Source organism: Ochotona princeps, chromosome 3 (assembly GCF_030435755.1).
Source record: "Ochotona princeps isolate mOchPri1 chromosome 3, mOchPri1.hap1, whole genome shotgun sequence".
Lineage (NCBI taxonomy): Eukaryota > Metazoa > Chordata > Mammalia > Lagomorpha > Ochotonidae > Ochotona > Ochotona princeps.
The window spans coordinates 87,526,431-87,545,354 of NC_080834.1; the positions used below are offsets into that span (position 1 = coordinate 87,526,431).

Consider the following 18,924-nt stretch of genomic DNA (forward strand, 5'->3'; position numbering starts at 1 on the left):
AATGCTCACGCAACTCTGGGCGGGTTTGCAGATAAGCCAAGAGGCTGGGAAAACGGCCCAAGTTGCAGACAGAGTAAGGGAAGGAGTTAGGGTAACTCCCAGCCTGTCCACACCCATGTCTCATCACGCAGAGTGTTTCCAGCCAACCCGCCAGGCCTGGGGAGGGAACCCCTGATGCCTTATTTTCCAGCCATGGAGACTGTTTCTGTCAGAACCTCACAGAACTCTTGGCAAGGACTCAGCCCAGCAGCCCCCTAACCTGGCCCACTCATTTCCTTCCTCAGGCTATTTCTCAGCTCTGTGCCCTGGACCCTGGATCCCTGTTCTGTTTCCTCATCTCTTGCAGTCCCTTCCTGCAGCCCAGGTCTCTAGATCTGCCCTTCGCAGGTCACACCCCTGTACTACTCCACCTCCCTGAGCCCCAGTGAGCCATCTACCAGCCCACAAGCCTTCTCCCCATAGTCTAGATTGCTGAGCCTCCGGCAGCCCTGATGTCCTCTGATCAGTCCGTGGCTCAGGAACCTTCGATGTTAATGACACTGGCATTGCTGCCAACAACTAGTCAGACACTCATGGAACACTCATGTTGGAAATCAGGAACTGGTATCCACACAGCCGTAACGACTGTAATGATCCAAACGACTGTGGGCCGATCCAAAACCAGGAGCCTGGAGCACCATCTGGGTAACCCACATGGATGCAGGGGCCCAAGCCCTTGGGTCATTCTCTGCTGCTTTCCCAGGCCCTCAGCAGGGAGCAGCTGGGACACAGACCAAGTGCTCATTTAGGATGCCACTGCCATAGGCAGAGGCCTAGCCTCCTACAGCATGGTGCCAGCCCCTGGATTCTGAACTTGTTCTGGCCTCTCAGCTGTGTGGAGAAGAGAAAGGAGGAGGGAAGGTGAGGCAGAGGGCCAGAGAGAGGAGGAGGCACCCTGTGGAGGAAGACAGCAAGCAGACTCCTTCCCAGGCCTGACTCCAGGCCTAAGTCCCACTTGGCTCCTTTGTCCTGGGGCCTCACCTGGTGACCCTGGCTCCTGTCCCTCAGCGCCAGGAATTGGCAGAGCTCTTCCGGCCCCCAGCCCCACCCTTCAGGCCTGGGGACAGATGGGCTCCAGCCTGTGGCTTCACCCCAACTGTCTGCTCAGGTAACAGAGGCATCTGCTCACAGCTTTAAAAAATTAGGGAAAACATTGCATCACTTTATCCATTTGTAGCCCATCAAAAGTCATTCATTACAACACTGCAGTGGGTTCTTTGGGGAACTGGGAGATGAGAACAGAGAGAAATTTCTGTAGTCTGGAAGGCTCTTGATCCCTGATGGAATGAGGCAGGGTTGTAAATGAATACCAAAAGCCCATCCCAGAGGCCCAGGAAATGAGGCAGAAGGAAAAAAGATGTGAAATGCACCAGAAGGGGGAAGGAAAGTGTCCTGATGGAAAAATACGCCAAGGAGCCCTAACACCAGCTCTTCGGGGTGTAAGGGACCAAGCACAGGATGCACAGAGTCAGGCTCAAGGACCAAGGATTGCTGTGCCTGTGAGAGTGAGGTCCCCAGACTCAGAGGACACGCCCACCAGTTACAGGTGGGACCTGGAGAGGCTGTGTAACCAAAGGGGCCAACTGCAGCCCCTGGACTTCAGTTTCCTGGTCCCTAAAGAAGTGGAGGTGACCATGGACTCCATCTCTAGGGGTTCTCATGAAGATGAAATATACTACACACACGGTTTGCTGTGTGCATGAGATGGTTTGTTGCCTATGTGACTTATTATACACATGATTTACCATGCACGTGCATATGGTACATAAAACAGTGCCTGGTACATAACAGGTGCCAAATGAATGGCAGCTTTCCAAAAGCTTTCTCAGTGTTCTGAGCAGACCTTCAGAATTCTATCTTGAGGGTTTTTAAAAGTACACATGTGGGGCTGGCGTTGTGGCATAAGTTAAGGTACCGCCTGCAATGCCAACATCTTACATGAGCATCAGCTGGCATTTCAACCGCTCCACTTCCAATTCAGTTCCCTGCTAATGTGATGGGGAAGGCAGTGGAAGATGGCTCAAGTGCTTAGATGGCTGGCTTCAACCCGGCGTAGCCCTGGCCACTGCAGCCCTTTGGGCAACTGAACCAGCAGATGAAAGATCTCTTTCTCTCTTTCTGTAATTCTGCCTTTCATGGTTTTAATTGGATTCGCTGGAGGATCACCTCCATGTCAGCACTCTGATTGTAATGCACCATTCTGCATGATGCCCCACTGGGGAAACCAGGTGAGGGTGGGTGGCATCGCTGTCTTACTATTTCTTACAACCAGTTATGAAGGGACCATCGGCTCAGAACACAAAGTAAGACAGGTGTCCTTCCTCCTTGGGAGATGCATGGGAACAGAAGCCCTCCACAGGCAGAGTGGGAGGGATGCTCACACCAGGTGGGCCTCGGGGAGGGTTCCTGCTTGGGTGAGCCATGGCCCTGCTCCTCCTCAGAGAGGTTTGGGTATCACATCACATAACACAAATGCAAAATTCCTTTTACCAAAAGGAAAAGGAAATGCTGTCAGCCCTAGCCTGTGTGACTATGCCCCAGATTTTACAGACAGGAAAGGGAGACTCAGGGTTGCAATTAGCCAGCATGACAACAGGAATCCAGCCCATCGATCCTGTTCCAGAGCTCCATTCATGACTTGCCTGCTTTTCTTTTGTGTGTTTTTTTTTTAAGATTTATTTTGATTGGAAAGGCGGATATACAGAGAGGAGGAGAGACAGAGAGGAAGATCTTCTGTCCGATGGTTCACTCCTCAAGTGAATGCAGCAGCTAGAGCTGTGATGATCCGAAGCCAGGAGCTCTTCCGGGTCTCCTACATTGGTGCAGGGTCTCAAGGCTTTGGGCCATCCTCGACTGCTTTCCCAGGCCACAAGCAGGGAGCTGGATAGGAAGTGGAGCTGCTGGGATTAGAACCGGCGCCCATATGGGATCCTGGTGCGTGCAAGGCGAGGACCTTAACCACTATGCTATCACGCCAGGCTCTATGACTTGCCTGCTTTTCATATAGCAAAGGAAGGGAGAAAGCCCAAGGGTAGGCCACAGCAGGGATGCTCAATGACCCAGCATAGCCTAAAGTGCCTGGTCTCGGGGCCACTTATTTCTCCATCCTGCAGGTGGGCCACATCCAAACCTCTAAGGTGGAGAATTGAAAAGTTCCAAAGGGTCCAGCTCCAAATCCCCCACACGAGTGTACAGGCCCAAGGACTGGGGCCATTCTGTATGTGAGAGACATGGAAGAGGCTCCTGGCTCCTGGCTTTGGATAGGCACAGCTCCAGTCATTGCAGCAATTTAAGAAGTGAACCAGCAGATAAACAATCTCTCCCTCTGTTTCTGTAAATCTGCCTTTCAAATATAAATAAATAACTCTCTCTCTCTTTTTAAGTGTGAGAGTTATCAGAAGCAGTAACATGGACAGGCAAACAGAAAGAACTCCAGCCCTGAACCAAGGAGTCCTAATTGCTGATCTCATTCTCTCTTGTCATCTTGCTATGAATCCTGGAAGGGTTGCCAGTTCCTCCCAACCCCCAAGCCTGTCCTCTTCCTCTTCACCTGGCCAGAACACCTGCTTCTAAGTGCTTAGAAGGAGGGCGGTTGGCCTTAGACTAGCAGTTCTCAAACTTGAGCCTGCATCAGAGTCACCCAGAGGACATGTTGCAACAATTATGTCAGCTTCCCATATCAGAGCCTGGGTTGGAGTCCTAAGTGCACTTCCAGTTCCCACTTTCTGCTAATGTGCACCCTGGGAGGCATCTGGTGATGACTCAAGTACCTAGGTCCTTGCCTCCCACATCAAAGACATGAATTGAGTTCTGAGTTCTTGGTTTCAGCCCGCGCCAGGCATTTGTGAAATGAACCAGCAGATGGAAGGCATGTCTCTCTGTCTCTCCCTCTTTCTCTGTTTCTTTGCCTTTCAAATGAATAAAAATACAAAAATTTTTAAAACTTGAAAAACACAGTTGCTGCTCCCTCAGCTTCTGATTCAAGAGAACTGGGGAAACCCAAGAATCTGCACTGGAATCCATTCTGGGAAATCCAACTAAGATCTCCAGGTTGACACCCGCTCAGCTGTCTTCCCTTCCAGAGCTGAGGACTCTGTCAGGACTGAGATCCCCCTGCTCCTCCCCCCAGAAACTCCACACGGCTCCCCTAGAGAGGATTTTCTGTTGCAACCTGGGACTGGGCAGACTGCAGCGAAGTGCCCTCCCAGGCCAGGTCTGTGCAGGGCATCTCGGGTGCAGGTGGCCAGCTAGCCAGCAGGGGGCTCCTGGGCACTTTTTGTGCTCCAGCTTCCAGGGAGCTGGCCAACTAGGCAGGTCCTGGCAGCACAGCCTGGAGAGGGGCAGGAGGTAGCCAGCAGGTGGCCTTGCTTGCAGTAACTGCCATCTGGGAGGTCCAGGGGTCACCCTCACTCAGCACCCCCGTGCAGTTTCCACATTGTTCCTTCCCATGGGGGACAAGGAAGGAGTGCAGTCCAGGTGGCTCACTGTGGGACTCACCCTCCCCAAAATATTCCCTGCATCCAATTCCAAGCACCCGACTCCTGGTCCCGGCCCACATGCATCTCATTACCTTGCTCCCACGATGAGCTGGCTTCTGGAGGGATCCAGAGTGAGTTGGGAGAAGTCTCGGGCTCCGGGGTAGGTGAAGTTAGAAACCCATGGCTTCAGATCTGGTAGAGGGAGAGGCACCCTCAGGTTACTGTTGGCTCAGGTGCTCCCAGCAGCACCAGCACCCAACCAGAGAAACAAAGAGGGTGAAATTCAGGGTTGGGAGGGGGTAAACCTCCAGGAGATCCGGAGTTCACCTGTCCACCTCTGTGGGCAACCTGCTGGATGACCTGTAGGAGCTGTGTTGGTCACTGTTTTTCCTGTGCCCTGTCCCCTCCCAGCTCAGAAGACGCTCGGCAACCCCCAGACCCACATAGACACTCAGTAGCCACCTCACTGGCACATCCTGTCTGTCCTAGTTCTGAACTGTTCCCTATTAACACTCCCTCTCCCCAACTTCTTTCTCTCTGGACGCTACCCCCATCCAAGCCACCATCACCTCTTGCTTGGACCAGTGCCAAACCACCTCTTAACCAAGCTGGCTTCTGACTCATTTCCCACAGTGCAACTCGAAGCAATCTTTTCAAAAGGCAAATGTGGTTATGGCATCCTCAGCTTGGACAGCTCCTGGCTGTCCCCAGGAAAAAGTCCTGCCTCTTCGAAGGCCTGTAAGTTCTGGTCCCCTTGGCTTCCTACATCAAAGGCCTGGTGCACGCATTCTGTAGCCATCACTCAAAGAATGATACATCACACTGGACCCGTCTGTTGTACATACTGACAAGCAAGCAAACCAGGGAAGGACACAGGCCAGGAGGGGGTTACTGAGGGTTGCTCTGACTAGGCTGAGTGTGTGGTGGGCAGGACAGGGTTGGGCTGCAACACCCATTGATTTGTGTAGAAGACAGGGCTGGAAGCAGAACTGACCCAGCAATTGCAACCACCAGCATGTACATAAGCTGATTGGGGTGACGGACTGTGCCAGACCCTGTATTGGCATGCACACACAAGAATCAGGTCTGGGATCACTTCAGATGAAGTTTCTTTGGGGATTCCCCCAACTAAATTGCTGGACTTAGAACCCCAACCATGGAGAAAACTGCAGGTTCCATGGTCTGGTTGTGGAGTGCATGTGTCAGAGCTGGGCCACCTCGGTGGCTTAGACGGAGCAGTGGACAGCATATCCAGGTGCACATGGAGAACATGGCAGTACACTGACGTCTGCAGAGGACACCTGGTATCACAACAGAATATGGAGGACAGAGCAAATTGATCAGTTACCCCCAGCCAAGTGCTGGCAGTGAATATCTGGGCAAATGGAGACCCTAACATAAACTATATCAACCAGTGGATTCTGGAGAGATTTCATTGTGCTTGGAGTCGTGAGATCGGTAGTAATTCAGAGCTGTTGAACTATTGAAACCTATTGAGCAGGACTCTGAGAGCCTCACATCAGGGGCCCTGAGGTGGTGTTGGGTGGCTGGAACCAGGTGCAAAGGCATTTGGGAGGCTGGGTGTAGCTTCTCCCCTTATCCCCTCCCTTTCTCCAGATACAGGAAGAAAAAAGAGAATGTGGAAATGGTGGTCTCAGCTACCTTTCTGCAGCCCTTGACCCTTATCATTCTAATCAACTATGTAAAAATCATCATCAAAAAAAAAAAATTGCCGCCAGGTCAGGGACAAGCAAGCAAAGGTCAGGGACAGCCACAAGCAAGTGTCAGAAAGTGCCACCCTGCAGCTTCAGAGAGGTGAGTGGGTCCAGCTGGAGCCTAAGCTGGACCAAGCAGGATCTGAGGGAGGAGCTACTCCCCTGTCTTCTATGGCTCTTTGCCATAAGGCTGAGAGTTGCAGATGTTCTCCCTCCTCAAGGAGCTCAGAAAAGCATCTCTGGATAAATAAAAACAAAAAGCAAAGGGATAGGCAGGTGCTACTGATTGGAACAAACACATAAGCTATTATAAGATGTCAACGAATAAAGAAGCTTGGATGTGGGTACATAAGAACTTCATGTAATATGTCGCGATTTGTGCTTTGTAAATTTAAGGTTGTTATAAAATAATGATAATAATAAAGATTACAAAGAAAAAAAAGAATGATACAGCACCCTTTCCTCCTCCAAGGAGCCCTCCTGGACTCCCAAGAGTCAGGACTCAAGGTTTGTCTGCTTTTCTGAACACTACAAGGTCCATTACACTTGGGTTTCACTGGATGGTTCACCTGGGGGCCCCGGACCTCCAGGCACAGCCCAACATCTCACAGTGTCAGAAGGACTGTGAATAATCTGCAGCCTCCTTTTTTTTCTTTTTAATAATGAGGAGAGTCAGGTTTTGGACAAGGTCCCGTGGAGGTGGCACAGGGAGTATTGGTCAGCAACAAGCCCTCTGTCTAAGTGAGGCTCTTCTTTAGCTATGGCCGACCCCTGGGCAGAGGGGTCTGGGTGGGCAGAGGCCAGCTCGCACCTCTCTGCATGGCCTAGAGCTGGTTCAGCAACACCAGCCAATGTTCCCTCATTCATGTTCGCAAGACACCTGCTTCTTCCATTCTGGTCCATGGCCCACCACTCAGGGATGAAGGCAGCCAGCAGCAGGAGGGGAGAGCCGTGTGGCACGGCAAGCTTTCTGGCACTTGCGTCTAAAGAGGAAGGGTGAGAGCAAGGAAGTACCGGGCTTTGTGCCCACAGCACCTAAGTGGCTGGCTCACACATGGCCCCGAAGAGAGTGAGTGTGTGTGTGCATGTGTGTGCACGCGCAATCCAGGGGAAATAAATCATTGCTCATTATCCCTCCACTACCGAGTAAAAGCAGCCCTTCATTTCTGCACGACAGGCAAACACTTAATCGCTCCCTGGAGAACCGGGAGGTTTTTGCGAGTTGGATGTTTTTCAGAAAACTGTGATGTGTGCCATTTAAAAAAAAAAAAAAAGCAAGAAATTCTGCAGCAAGATGAGGCAGGCCCCTTGGGTCTGCCTCTGTCCTCAGCAGGTGACTGTGGGTGGGTTGGCAGGAATCATCATGTAAGCCACCACGGTGTTTGGGTCATGGAGGTACAAAGCAGAGGGTCTGGGCTTGGTAGGCCTGGCGTCTGACTGACCTCAAGGCCATGCTCAGAAATCCTGGCAGGATGTTATCCTACCTTGGAGGCTCAACCAAGGGTCGCCTTCCACCTCCTCCAGGATGCCTTCTGGGTTTACAGTCCCTCAACCCTGATCTTATCTTGTTCCATATTCTATCGGCCACCTCTGTTCCATTTGCACTGTATGTCACTGTCACTCCAGGTTACACTTGCACTGCATGTTAGGCACCGTGTTCCAGTCTTTTGGTGTGTCACTGTCACTCTGTATTCCATTCACATTGTATGTCACTGTCACTCTGCCTTCACTCATGTCTTTTCTCTCTCTTTCTGTGTGCGTGTGTGTGTGTGGCTGGGAGTGGGAGGGATGCTTGTCTGGTTGTACTCTCTCCTCTCCTCCCTTCCCACAGGGGTATACTCCAAATGTAGGCGACCAGCCAGGGTAGGAGGCAGAGGGGGCATGGACAGTCTACAGCAAATTCTCCATGTAGGGCAGTTCAGGGTTTCATTCACACCCTTTCTTGGGGAGCAGACTGTAAGAGCAGAGAAGGCCAGTGGGGAGGCATCGAAGGTGTGGGGACCCTTCCAGGTTCAGTTCCTCTGCCCCAGCCTCAGAGGAACTGGCAGTGGCAAGTAGGAGGGGACGAGACATGCGGGCTGCAGTTGGGTGCAGCGCTGTGATCCGGGGAGCCTCAGGAAGGGAGCCAGCCTCCACTTCATCAACAGGCACAGGGAACCAGAGGGAAGGCTGTCTTTGAAACGCCGAGCACGTCCTGAGCTCCGTGTGCAGCGCAGGCTTGGGACAGCAACTTGAAGAGAAAAATGACATTCTCCACGACAGCGCCCATGATTTTAATTACAGTCAGTTCAATTACCCACTTTGTAGATTAACCACCACTGGTGTTAACTCCAGGCCAGCTTCTCCCTGCCACCTAGGAAGGCCACTTGGTGGCTGATGGAACAGCCCATAGGCTGGCAAGAAGCACAGATAACTGCAAGAGACACGACTGGATGATGCTGCAGCTTACAGCTCCTGGAGGGCATTGAGGGGTTACTCGTCCATCAGCCACTCGGTAGGGGACAGAGCTCACAGCTGCAGACCAATCACAAGCCAGGGGTCACAGCCCACAGGGGTCTTGGAAGTTCAAGCTAACTGGCCTTAGGGCAACAGCTCCTGGGAAATAGGGCACCACCCATTGCACAGGGGCCACACAGCTTGGGGGAGTCCCTAACTGCATACCTGGACCTTCCAGGGATGCAAGGGAGACCACAGCCAGCCCTGGCCCAGGAGCATGGGTGCCAGCAGGGAGGCGGGGAGGCCAAGGCTGAATGTACATACAGAACAAAATAGAGGATTATGAATGTACAAGACCTTGAATGTACAAACAGAACAAAATAGAGGATTATCAGGAAACCTTTGCTCACCTCCAGGGGCCCATAATGTTCAAGCACCAAGCAGGGCTCAGTTAAAATTTAGTGCCCAGATAGTAACAACTCAAAGCTACCAGACCAGAGGAGGGTTGGTGGGAGCTGGGAGGTCAGGTTGACTCAGGTCCATATCTGAAGAATCAATCATCACTCCAGGCACCCAGGCACTTGGGGATGCACCTTCCACCTCATCAGCCAGTTCCCACCTCACCCCATTTGTCCAATGTAGACCAGCCTGTAGGGAAAGCGATCAAAAATTCCCCCCTGCCAGACTCCCAGGATCCCTGCTTCAGAATCAATCAGGTCATTAGCAGCCCTCCACCCCCACACCCCCACTGCCCGACACAGCCCAGTTCCCTTCCTGTCCTCTGTCTTCCCCTCCAGCGACAGTCACTGCCACCTCTCAGCCCTCTCTCAGCAGCCATCAGGTGTCTAAGGGTACGCACACGTTTTGCAGGCTTAGGACATCACTAATTTCCTTTAATCCACTTAAGCCTTCAAAGCCTTGGATCACACAAGACAGCGCTGGAACATAGCAGGAAACCTCATTTCCCCACGGGGCTTGTCCACAGCTAGGAATCCATGCTTCCAGCAAGCCTAGCCCCCTTGCCACTTGGTACCCATGCCACTCCCTCTGCCTCTACAAACCCCACACAGGTTTGGGCTCACTGATGGATTCTCCCACTTTGGTTTGCATCTGGTTCCACACTCTGGCCCTGCATTCTCTGGGCTAGAGCCTCCTGCCTAGGGAAATAGGGGCCACAGCGGCTGACTGCTCAGCTGGAAGGAGACAGAAAGTGTGGCACGTGGGGAGTCAGCAGAGACGTGGAGTTAGGCACTGGCCACTCTTGCCACCTTCTGTGCCTCAGTCTACTTGTTGAAACAGGGAGGTGACAATCCTTAGGCCCTGCTTTCCCACCACAACCAGTAGCACCAGCGCCGATCGACTTCAGAACCTGGGAACTGGAGGCCACACCTGCACGGTCCATGAGAGCTGTTACGTAGCCAGTGGCTCCTGGAGTGTGTATGTGGTCAGATCACAGCCAGAGGCTCCCCAACCTTCCACATCTGGAGTGCCGGGGTGTGTGCACTGTTTCTTAGCTTATCGCCCAATGCACATGCTGACTTCAGAAGCTCACACGGGTGAGAGACGGGGGTGGCCCCTGAAACACAGACAAGGATTCATAATCCCAGTTTGGGAAACGCTTTACTGGGACACTCTCAGGTTGCCCTCCTTGATTAGTGACCAGGGCCCCTTTGGCTGGGGTTCCCAGACTCCTCCAGCTAGGCATCCTTGCTGGCTTTGAGCTCAGGAAACTTTCCAGAGATCCCAGGTGGCTCACCATGCCCTACCAAGAGAAGCCAAGAAGATATCAAGAAGTTTCTGCTACCTCCATGAAGGCTACAGTCGAGACCATAAACCAGTTCACAGCTACCCCTACACCTAGCATGTCCACATGTGACTTCCCTTTGCAGTAAAGGAACCCGAGAGAGAGAGAGAGAGAGAGAGAGAGAGAGAGAGAAAGAGAGAGAGAGTCCTCTACCCTTCCCCCTCCCCCCCAGGTAAACACAGAGGGAGACTGAATAGCAATCTGGACACGCCAATGAGACCTTACAACCCACTGCAATCCTCTCTTGTGGAACATTCAACCACAGAGAGGGTGGATCTTAGGACCCTGCAGAACACGGACGTCCAACAATGCTTGCCAGCCTGCCACACACATCCTGTTGAGGAAGAATGGATGGCATGTCTTGGTGGCTGCATAAGGGACAGGCAGGAGGTGCTCACCTTCAAAGGCCACAATGGGGTGCTCCCTCAGGGTACACAGTTGCTGCTCACCGCTGTGCTCATCGGAGACATCCTGGGAGCTGGATGGATGGGATGCCAGCAGAGTGAGGCTGGGCAGCAACAGCGACACAGCCACGGGTCCCGGAATCACCATGGTGGGCCTGTCGGCCGACTGTCCTAGCTCCCAGAGGCAAGCTTGGGGGAAGACCTGCAATGCAAACATTCAGTCTCACCAAACGTGTCCTCCCATGTGGAGGCTGGTAGTCCCATATATATAATACATTCAGATTTTAGCAAATTGATTTATTTGGGGGTCAGGTGTTATGGGAAAGCAGGTTAACATGTTTTCAACGCCACCATCGTATATGAACACTGGCTCAAGTCCTAGCTACTCCACTTCCAATCTGATTTCCTGCTAATGTGCCTGATAAAGCAGCAGAAGATGCTTGGGCTCCTGCTACCACATGGGAGACCATGATGGAGCTCAGGCCCTAGCCTCAGCCTGGCTCAGCTCTGACCATTGCAGCCATCTGGGGAATGAGCTAGCAGATGGAAGATTTCTCTTTCTCTCTCTCTCTCTCTCTCTCTCTCTCTCTCTCTCTCTCTCTCTCTCTCTCTCTCTCTCTGTCTCGCACGTGCGCAAATATCCCAAGCAGCAACTTGAGTTACAGTGCCAAATACCTACCACCCACTGCCCTCCACAGGATTTAAAGATAAATTTAGATTGTATTTATTTCACTCAGTTTTCCCAGCAATGCAAAATTTTAGATCATGACTTGAGAGCTAATTTCCTTCATAATGGTATTCTGCACAACTCTGTCACATTATAAAACCTTTCCATTATGATCCCAAATGGCTCAAAGTTAGTCTTAATGATAAAGGTGGTTGTCTTAGTGATTTAAATACATGGAGCAGGATAAGGGGGAAGCTATTTGTAAAAAGATAGATTGAGATCCACATCTCACACTTTGTACTAAGAAAAATTCCAAGTAGACAGAAGATCTGAACACTATGGATGAAACCACTAAAATGCTAGAAGAAAATTTGGAAGAATACTTCACACCTTGCAGAGGAAAAGCACAACTCAAAATCTAGGAGTCAGCGAAGAAAAAGATGGACATTTTAACCATGTGAAAAATCACAATCCTGTGGATGGCCTTCTTCCTTCCGAAAATCATCAGGCAGAATCAAAACACAAATGACATATCATCCATGGCTTTTTCCAATTCATATTACAGACACAGGACTATGACTAAGATGGTTATTTATGTATTATATTCCTAATGCCAAAAGAACTTCTGAGGATCAAGAAGAAAAAGATGAACAATTCACAAGAAAAAAAATGCACAAAGAACAGAAATGAAAATAGAGTCTGGAACAGGAAAGACAGCTGCTCCCCACCACATGCAGAGCGGACACCTCTTTTTTGGATTGACTGCAGTTTGTCCCCCACGATTCATGAGGTAGAGGCCTAGTCCCCACTTGTGATGATTCAACAGGTAATGGAACTTTTAAGGCATGGATTCAGGGCCGGGGCTGCCATTGTGCTGCTGTCTGCAACCCCAGCATCCCATATTAGCAACTGCTGGAATCCCAGCTGTTCCCACTCCCTGCTAATGGCCTGGGAAAGCAGCAGAAGATGGGACAAGTGCTTGGATCCCTGACCCATGTGGGAGATCCAGATAGCATTCCAGGCTCCTGGCTTCATCCTGGACCAACCCCAGCCTTTGTGGCTATGTGGGAAATGAACCAGCAAATGGAAGATTCTCTCTCTTTTCCTCCCTCTCTCCTTTTCTTCCTCCCTCCCTCATTTTCTGTACCTCTGTCCTTCAAATATAATAAATCTCTATAATACAAGGTGATGCTTGATGGCAAGGCCCTAGGGCCCTGGAGTACCTTTGGGAGTGCCTTTGGAGTGGGCCTGCCACTCCAGCTTTCTGTCTCTAGACAAGATCCTGGCATCATGTACCCCCACCATGATATGGCACAGCCAAGTGGACCCTCACCAGAGCCGAATACCAGCACCTTACCCTTAAATCCCAAGACTGTGACCTAAACAAACTTGGGCTGTTTCAGTGTAGAAATCCCAAATGGGCAAATACACAAGTTGTCACACATCAGTGCAGCAGAGCTCCAAGTCACACTTTACATGGTTGTGGAGAAAGAGACATTGTGCAACTTGGCACAACCACTGTGAGAACCACCTACATACATACTGACCCTCCAACCCAGCAACCCAGTCCTAGGAATGAAGACCCAGGCTTCTCAAAGTGTGGTCCAGAAACTGGCATGAATTCACATCCTATATCGACTCTGGTAAGATAAATGCAGAAACTTGGGATTTGGTGTGTAAAAACCTTTATTGTGATTTGACAATGATTTTACGTGTACTGAATTGAATAACAAAATATTTGAGCTTATATTTTTGCATGCTCTTATTTTTCTAATTCCTTGCGATAGTAATTCACGTAAGTATCCATCTGTGACAGATCTGAAATGGAGAAACCAAAATGGGTTTCGTTGGCACAGAGCTAAGAGGTAGTGGTAGCTGACGAAGGCAACAGCACATAGGCAAAGGGACTTGGAGATGAGATACCTCCTAGTGGCATTCTTTGAAATGATAGGACAGAAAATGGCCAAACAGCCAGAAACATGTGTCTGCCTAAAGGAATACTATGCAGCCATTGAAAGGGGAGAAGCTTTTCTCTTCCATGAAAGGTCAGATTGCATTAAGTCAGGGGATTACTTGCCTGGGGGCATAGACCTGGTTGGGGGGGCAGGTGAAAATATCCAGAGGTGACTCTGAGAAGCCTCTCCAGGCTGACAGCTGAGGACTGGAGGGCCCTGGGTGTCTTCCTGCTTGAAGACCTTCACCGCCAACCTTCTTTCCTCTTCCCCTCTCTGTACCACTCCTTCAATTCAGGCCTAGAAAATTCCAGCAGGATGCTATCCTTCCTGCCTCTGCTTCCTCACATGTGGGTGAGTTGGGATAATGCTTACTGCCAGGTTGCTGCAAGCCTCCAGGGACCTGACCCGGTGGAGGGCACAGCTCTCTGCTAATATACTGGGGAAGGCAGTGGAGAACAGTGGAGAACAGTGCAAATGTGTGGGCCCCCGCACTCATGTGGGAGACTCAGATAAAGTTCAGGGATCCTGGCCCAGCCTAGCTGTTGCAGTCATATGAATGAAATAGCAGATGGAAGATCTCTGTATCTCCCTTTCTCTGTAATTCTGCCTTTCAAATCAAATAGATAAATACACATTTTCAAAATGCTGAGTCTTATGATTAGAGAATAAGGTATTCCTAGTTTAAGTCCTTACTTTATGGGCCTCCATTATTAACCAAACATCACATCCAGCCCACACACTTCAATTTCTCATACTCAGACCTAATACTCCTACGATTCCCAGGAATTTCTATTTCTGATATGCCTGTCTGACCTGATGTTAAAATAATCACAGAGTGTAGCCACTGGCAGAGCGCAGCAGGTGGTCAGCCGATTTCCCTGAGTTGGCACTGCACGTGCAAGGTTGTCACACTTGGATGCAAAGCTGCCTGAAGACAACATTTTGGAGCACGCAGCACTCAATCTGGCACAGAGCAGACCCTTTATCAAGCCCATTCTCATAAGTTTTTTAGCATATATACAGCCTGGGGCCACCACTGTGGTGCAATGGATGAAGCCACTGCATGCAACACCAGCATCCCATATTAGCATGTGGGCTGAAGTCCTGGCTGCCTCTCTTCTGATCCAGCTCCTGGCTCATATGCCTGGGAAAGCAGTGGAAGATGGCCCAAGTGCTTGGGCTGCTGCCATCCACGTGGGAGACCGGGATGGAGTTCTTGGCTGCTGGCTATGGCCTGGCTCAGAATTAGCCACTGTGGCCACCTAGGGAATGAACCAGCGGATGGAAGATCTCTCTGTGTCTCTCTTTCTGTCCTGCCATTCAAAGAAATAAAACCAGTGTTTAAAGCAACTTGTTAAAGTATACCTAAAACCGTCAGCTACTTACCTGAGCAGCCAGTACCATGTTCATCCATTCAGTCATTATAAAATGCTACACTGAGTACTTATTCAACACCCACTACATGTCAGGTCCTGTTCAGAAGCAGAAGTAGAGAGGGTATTCGCATGACAAAAGCATGGTCCCTGTCTTCACTGAGTTTCTAATGGGGAAGACAAGTTGTGTCCCCAAATGGGAGACAGTGACCTGGAGCATGGTTGGGGAAGGGGATACAGCCTGCACTTTGCTGCCCTGTCCCAAGCCACTGGTCAATGGCATGGGGCATAGGGAGCCCTGGGAGCAGACAAGGGGCATGATGGGAAACTCTTAGGGACAAGAGAAGCGTCTGCCCCATTCTGCAGTCAGAGCGTCATTGGCTATGTTTGCTTGCTGCCCCAGTTTCATGTGGGGCACAGGCTCCCTCGGGCAGTGCTTGCAGGCGAGGGGGTGTATGTGCCTGCAGGTCAGGAAGCACGCAGTCACACAGGTGCCTGTGGAGGATGCTTGCCTGCTACAGGTGTTTCTCCATGGCTCATCTTGCCAGCACAGATGGGAGCAGCGAGACCAGCTACATGGGAGAGGGAAGCAGCACAGAGCCAAGGGCCAGACCAGACAGTTGCTGAGCGGCCCACAGTTGGAACCGGCGATGGCTGCAGAGTGTGCATGTAAGTCACCCATCCAGGGTCCCCTGGCACCGCTGTGCCCTTGCCTGCTGGCCAGAGAGCCCAGTGCCTGCCCAAACCAGCCTCCTTGGCATGGCAGCAGTGGCAGGGAGGGCCAGCAGAGCATCCATCCAGAGGAGAGTAGCCAGGAGGTACCAGCAGAATGTATATGATCAAAGTGTTCCTAATTCAAGCCTGGCTCCCAGCAGAGGTCACAGCAGCCGAAGGACCCTTCCAGAGCCGGCCAGGGTGGTGATGGTGGTGGTGGAGGTGCAGGGGGTGAACTCTTGTTTTTCACTAGGAGACGGGAAGGGAGGTGTCCTCAAACCTAAGAAAATGAAGGCCTGATTACAAATAGTGAGCACACCAGACATGGTGCTAAGGCTCCTGGCCTACAAAACATGGGAGGAAACTGAGCAACCAAGCCCCCAGCATCAGTTCTCAGTGAAGCTGGGACTGGAACCCAAGACCCTCTGCCCAGGTCTGGCCACTTCCCTGTAGGACACATGGGCCCAGGTCCTGTTAGAGCCTTTGGTTGTCATCACCCTGGCTCCACATGCACTCCAAGCAGCCCTAGCACTCTTTTTTTTTTTGGATTCCAGTGCTGGCGCGCTGCACAAGGAGAGTGATTTCTGGTTATCAATTATTCAGCTGACTTCCTGCTGCAAAGCATCCTCCTGTGAATTTGGGCTGTATGAAGCCAAGTTTCCAGGTCCTGAGTAGCTCTGAGAACAAATTCCAGTGGTTCCAGATGGACAGGGCAGAGTCCGGAGCTCGGAGCTATGCTGACAGCTGCCTGGCCGCCTCCCCAGGCTGGGACCGCACCCACCAGCCAGGGCCCAGGGCCTCCATAGGTCATTGGGTTGGGTGGGTGGGAGTGCAAGAGAGACTTCCTCCAGTCTCTATTTCAAGCTCAACCCCCTGAGGACCCTCAGAAAAGGGGCTCTGGCTGGACCTCCGCCCTCGGCCCCTTGCCTTCTTTCCAAGCCTCCCTCTGGCTGCCTGCCTGGGAAAGGGGGAGAAAGAGAGAAAAAGAAGAGGAAATAGACAAGGAAAGCAAGCGGAGGAAAGAATGCATTTTGTCTGTGGTTTGGCAGGGAGGGGATGGTATGGGGGGTGCACTAACTGCCCCCTACCCCAATCCTGCACAGGCCAGGACCCAGCCTAGGGCTTCTCAGGGGGTAGTCGATGGAGACAGCTTCCCAGCCACCCACCCACCTCTCACTACTTGGGGGGGCCAGCTCAGCCAAACTCAGCACAAAAATAAGATTGAGATGCAGATCCTTTCCCTTTGCTCTGAATAGAGCAGATTGGATACGGATTTTCCTCTTTTCTTCCCATTTAGACTGCAAGACTGTCCACCTCCCCACCCCTCCAAGAAAGTTTGGGATCTGACAAGGGAGGGGCAAAAAACAAAGATTCACAGCACCCCGCAGCCCAGAGGCCTGCGGTAAGGCTGTTCAGATGCCTCTCCAGCCCAAGGGCAAGTTCACTCCTTGCCTCTGAGTTGGACTGGGCCCCCGTAGGGGCCCCCAGGCTCTGCTTCTCCTCCCTGGATTCCTAGAAACCCACCAAGTCCTGCCAAGTCCCAGCTGTGCTCGGCAACTTCCTGTAGCCCCACCCAACATCTCTCCAACTGCAATTAAAGCAGTGCAAGAAGAGCAGAGAAGCGTGATCACGGGGAGTTAAACAGGAAGGGCTCCCATAGGTCATCTGGCTCAACTGCGTGCAGACCAAGACTCCCGAGTGTGAGATCAGGCAGGGGACGTGCAGACGAAGAACAGCCACGACCAGGCTGGCAGTAGCTGGCCGCAGAGCATGCCCCTTGCCTGGGCACGAAGAGGGAAGGCCAGGCCTCTCCAGGGCTTCCTCCATGGGCGGTAACGGCTCATAGGCACGATGCACAGTTCACTGTGCACTGTGATCACAGAGCAGGGACTTACTCCGATGAACACAGAAGGTCAGCACAAGGGCAGGACTGAACACAATGAAGGGCAGGCTCACATCACCTGGGACAACCACTGAGAACTTCAGAAGGATGACTTGTGGAGAAGACAGGCAAGCAGAGAAAATGATAAAGGGAGACAGACAGCCCTGGCTCCTGACACATGGCTTCAGTGAAAACAGAGGAAGAGCCGACGTGGCTGGCTCCTTGCACACACTGGTCAAGGGAGAGCGGTGGCCATGGTGCACTAAGGTGACATGATAATGAGGTGTCCTAATTCCTGTCCTCCAAACACTCTGAAATATTTGATTGTTTTTTGCAAGGAAAAATGCAGACCAAGGAGGCTTGCCCGATTTTAATTACAGGAATTAAATGCTAAGGATGTTGCTAAACACAAATCAAGCTTATCTACTCGTTAGAGCTGCGTCCTTCTCCTCCTCCCCACGGGGCAGCCTCAGTCTGGGAAAATATTATGTGATCAGATATTCGGCTGCAGTCTAAAAGAAAAAACACACTGCAAAGCAAGCCCGTGGCTTGACAGCAGACCACAGATCCCGTGTAGGACCTGCAGATTTCTCCGGCTTTCTAGCACAGGCATCTCTGTTTAACAGGCCTCAGTGAGGAGCGCCCATTGCTGTTCATTCTAATGCATAGGCCTCCTTTACATGCTTAAGCTCATAGGGCAGGTGATGGTGATGGTGGCACAATAATCCGTGCACACTTACTTAATGCTGCTGGAGGGTTCCCTCCACAATGGGCTGATGGAAAGGCAAATGGCGCTCCCTAAAGAAATTAACACCACATTATCATGGGATCCAGTCCTTCCACCTCCGGGTTCATGCACAAACGAACTGGACACAGGATCCTGAGGAAGTGTCTGCACACCTGTGGTCATAGCATTCTTCTCAATAGCCAAGCAGTGGCAGCAACCCAAGCTTCCATCAACAGGTGAATGCATCCCAAAATGTGCTTATTCCTACAACAGAATAATATTCAGCCTTAAGGAAGGAGGGGGCCCAGCGCGGTAGCCTAGCAGCTAAAAGTCCTCACCTTGCATGAGCCTGCATTCCTTATGGGCGTCGGTGCTAATCCCAGCAGGCCCCATTTCACATCCAGTTCCCTGCTTGTGGTCTGGGAAAGCAGTTGAGGACGACCCAAAGCCTTGGGACCCTGCACCTGTGTGGGAGACCTGGAAGAGGCTCCGGGCTCCTGGCTTCAGATCAGCTCAGCTCCGACCGTTGAGGCTGCTTGGGGAGTGAATCAATGGACAGAACATTTTCCTCTCTCTCTCCTCCTCCTCTCTGTAATCCAACTTTCCAATAAAAAATGAAACAAATCTTAAAAAAAAAAAAACAAGGAAGAGGGATAGGCCTCGTGGAGCCAAGAGTCAGGCCCACTGCACTTCAAGTTCAAGTTCTAGTACCTCTGCTTTTGATCCAGCT

General features: G+C 51.4%; 1 protein-coding gene across 2 annotated transcripts in view; it reads right to left on the bottom strand.

The window, feature by feature from the left end:
* The window catches only part of SEMA5B (semaphorin 5B), a 108,018-nt gene that overhangs the window by 29,514 nt on the left and 59,580 nt on the right, over positions 1–18,924 (bottom strand). The window contains exons 2-3 of one of the 2 annotated variants that reach the window (XM_058661294.1): positions 10,871–11,078; positions 4,610–4,709 (exon numbers count right to left, since the gene is read on the bottom strand). In XM_058661294.1, the coding sequence (XP_058517277.1) occupies positions 4,610–4,709; positions 10,871–11,024 (254 nt within the window). In that variant the 5' untranslated portion in view covers positions 11,025–11,078. Of the gene's footprint in view, positions 1–4,609; positions 4,710–10,870; positions 11,080–18,924 lie in introns of those variants that run through there. The other variant, XM_058661295.1, reaches the window with a different exon arrangement.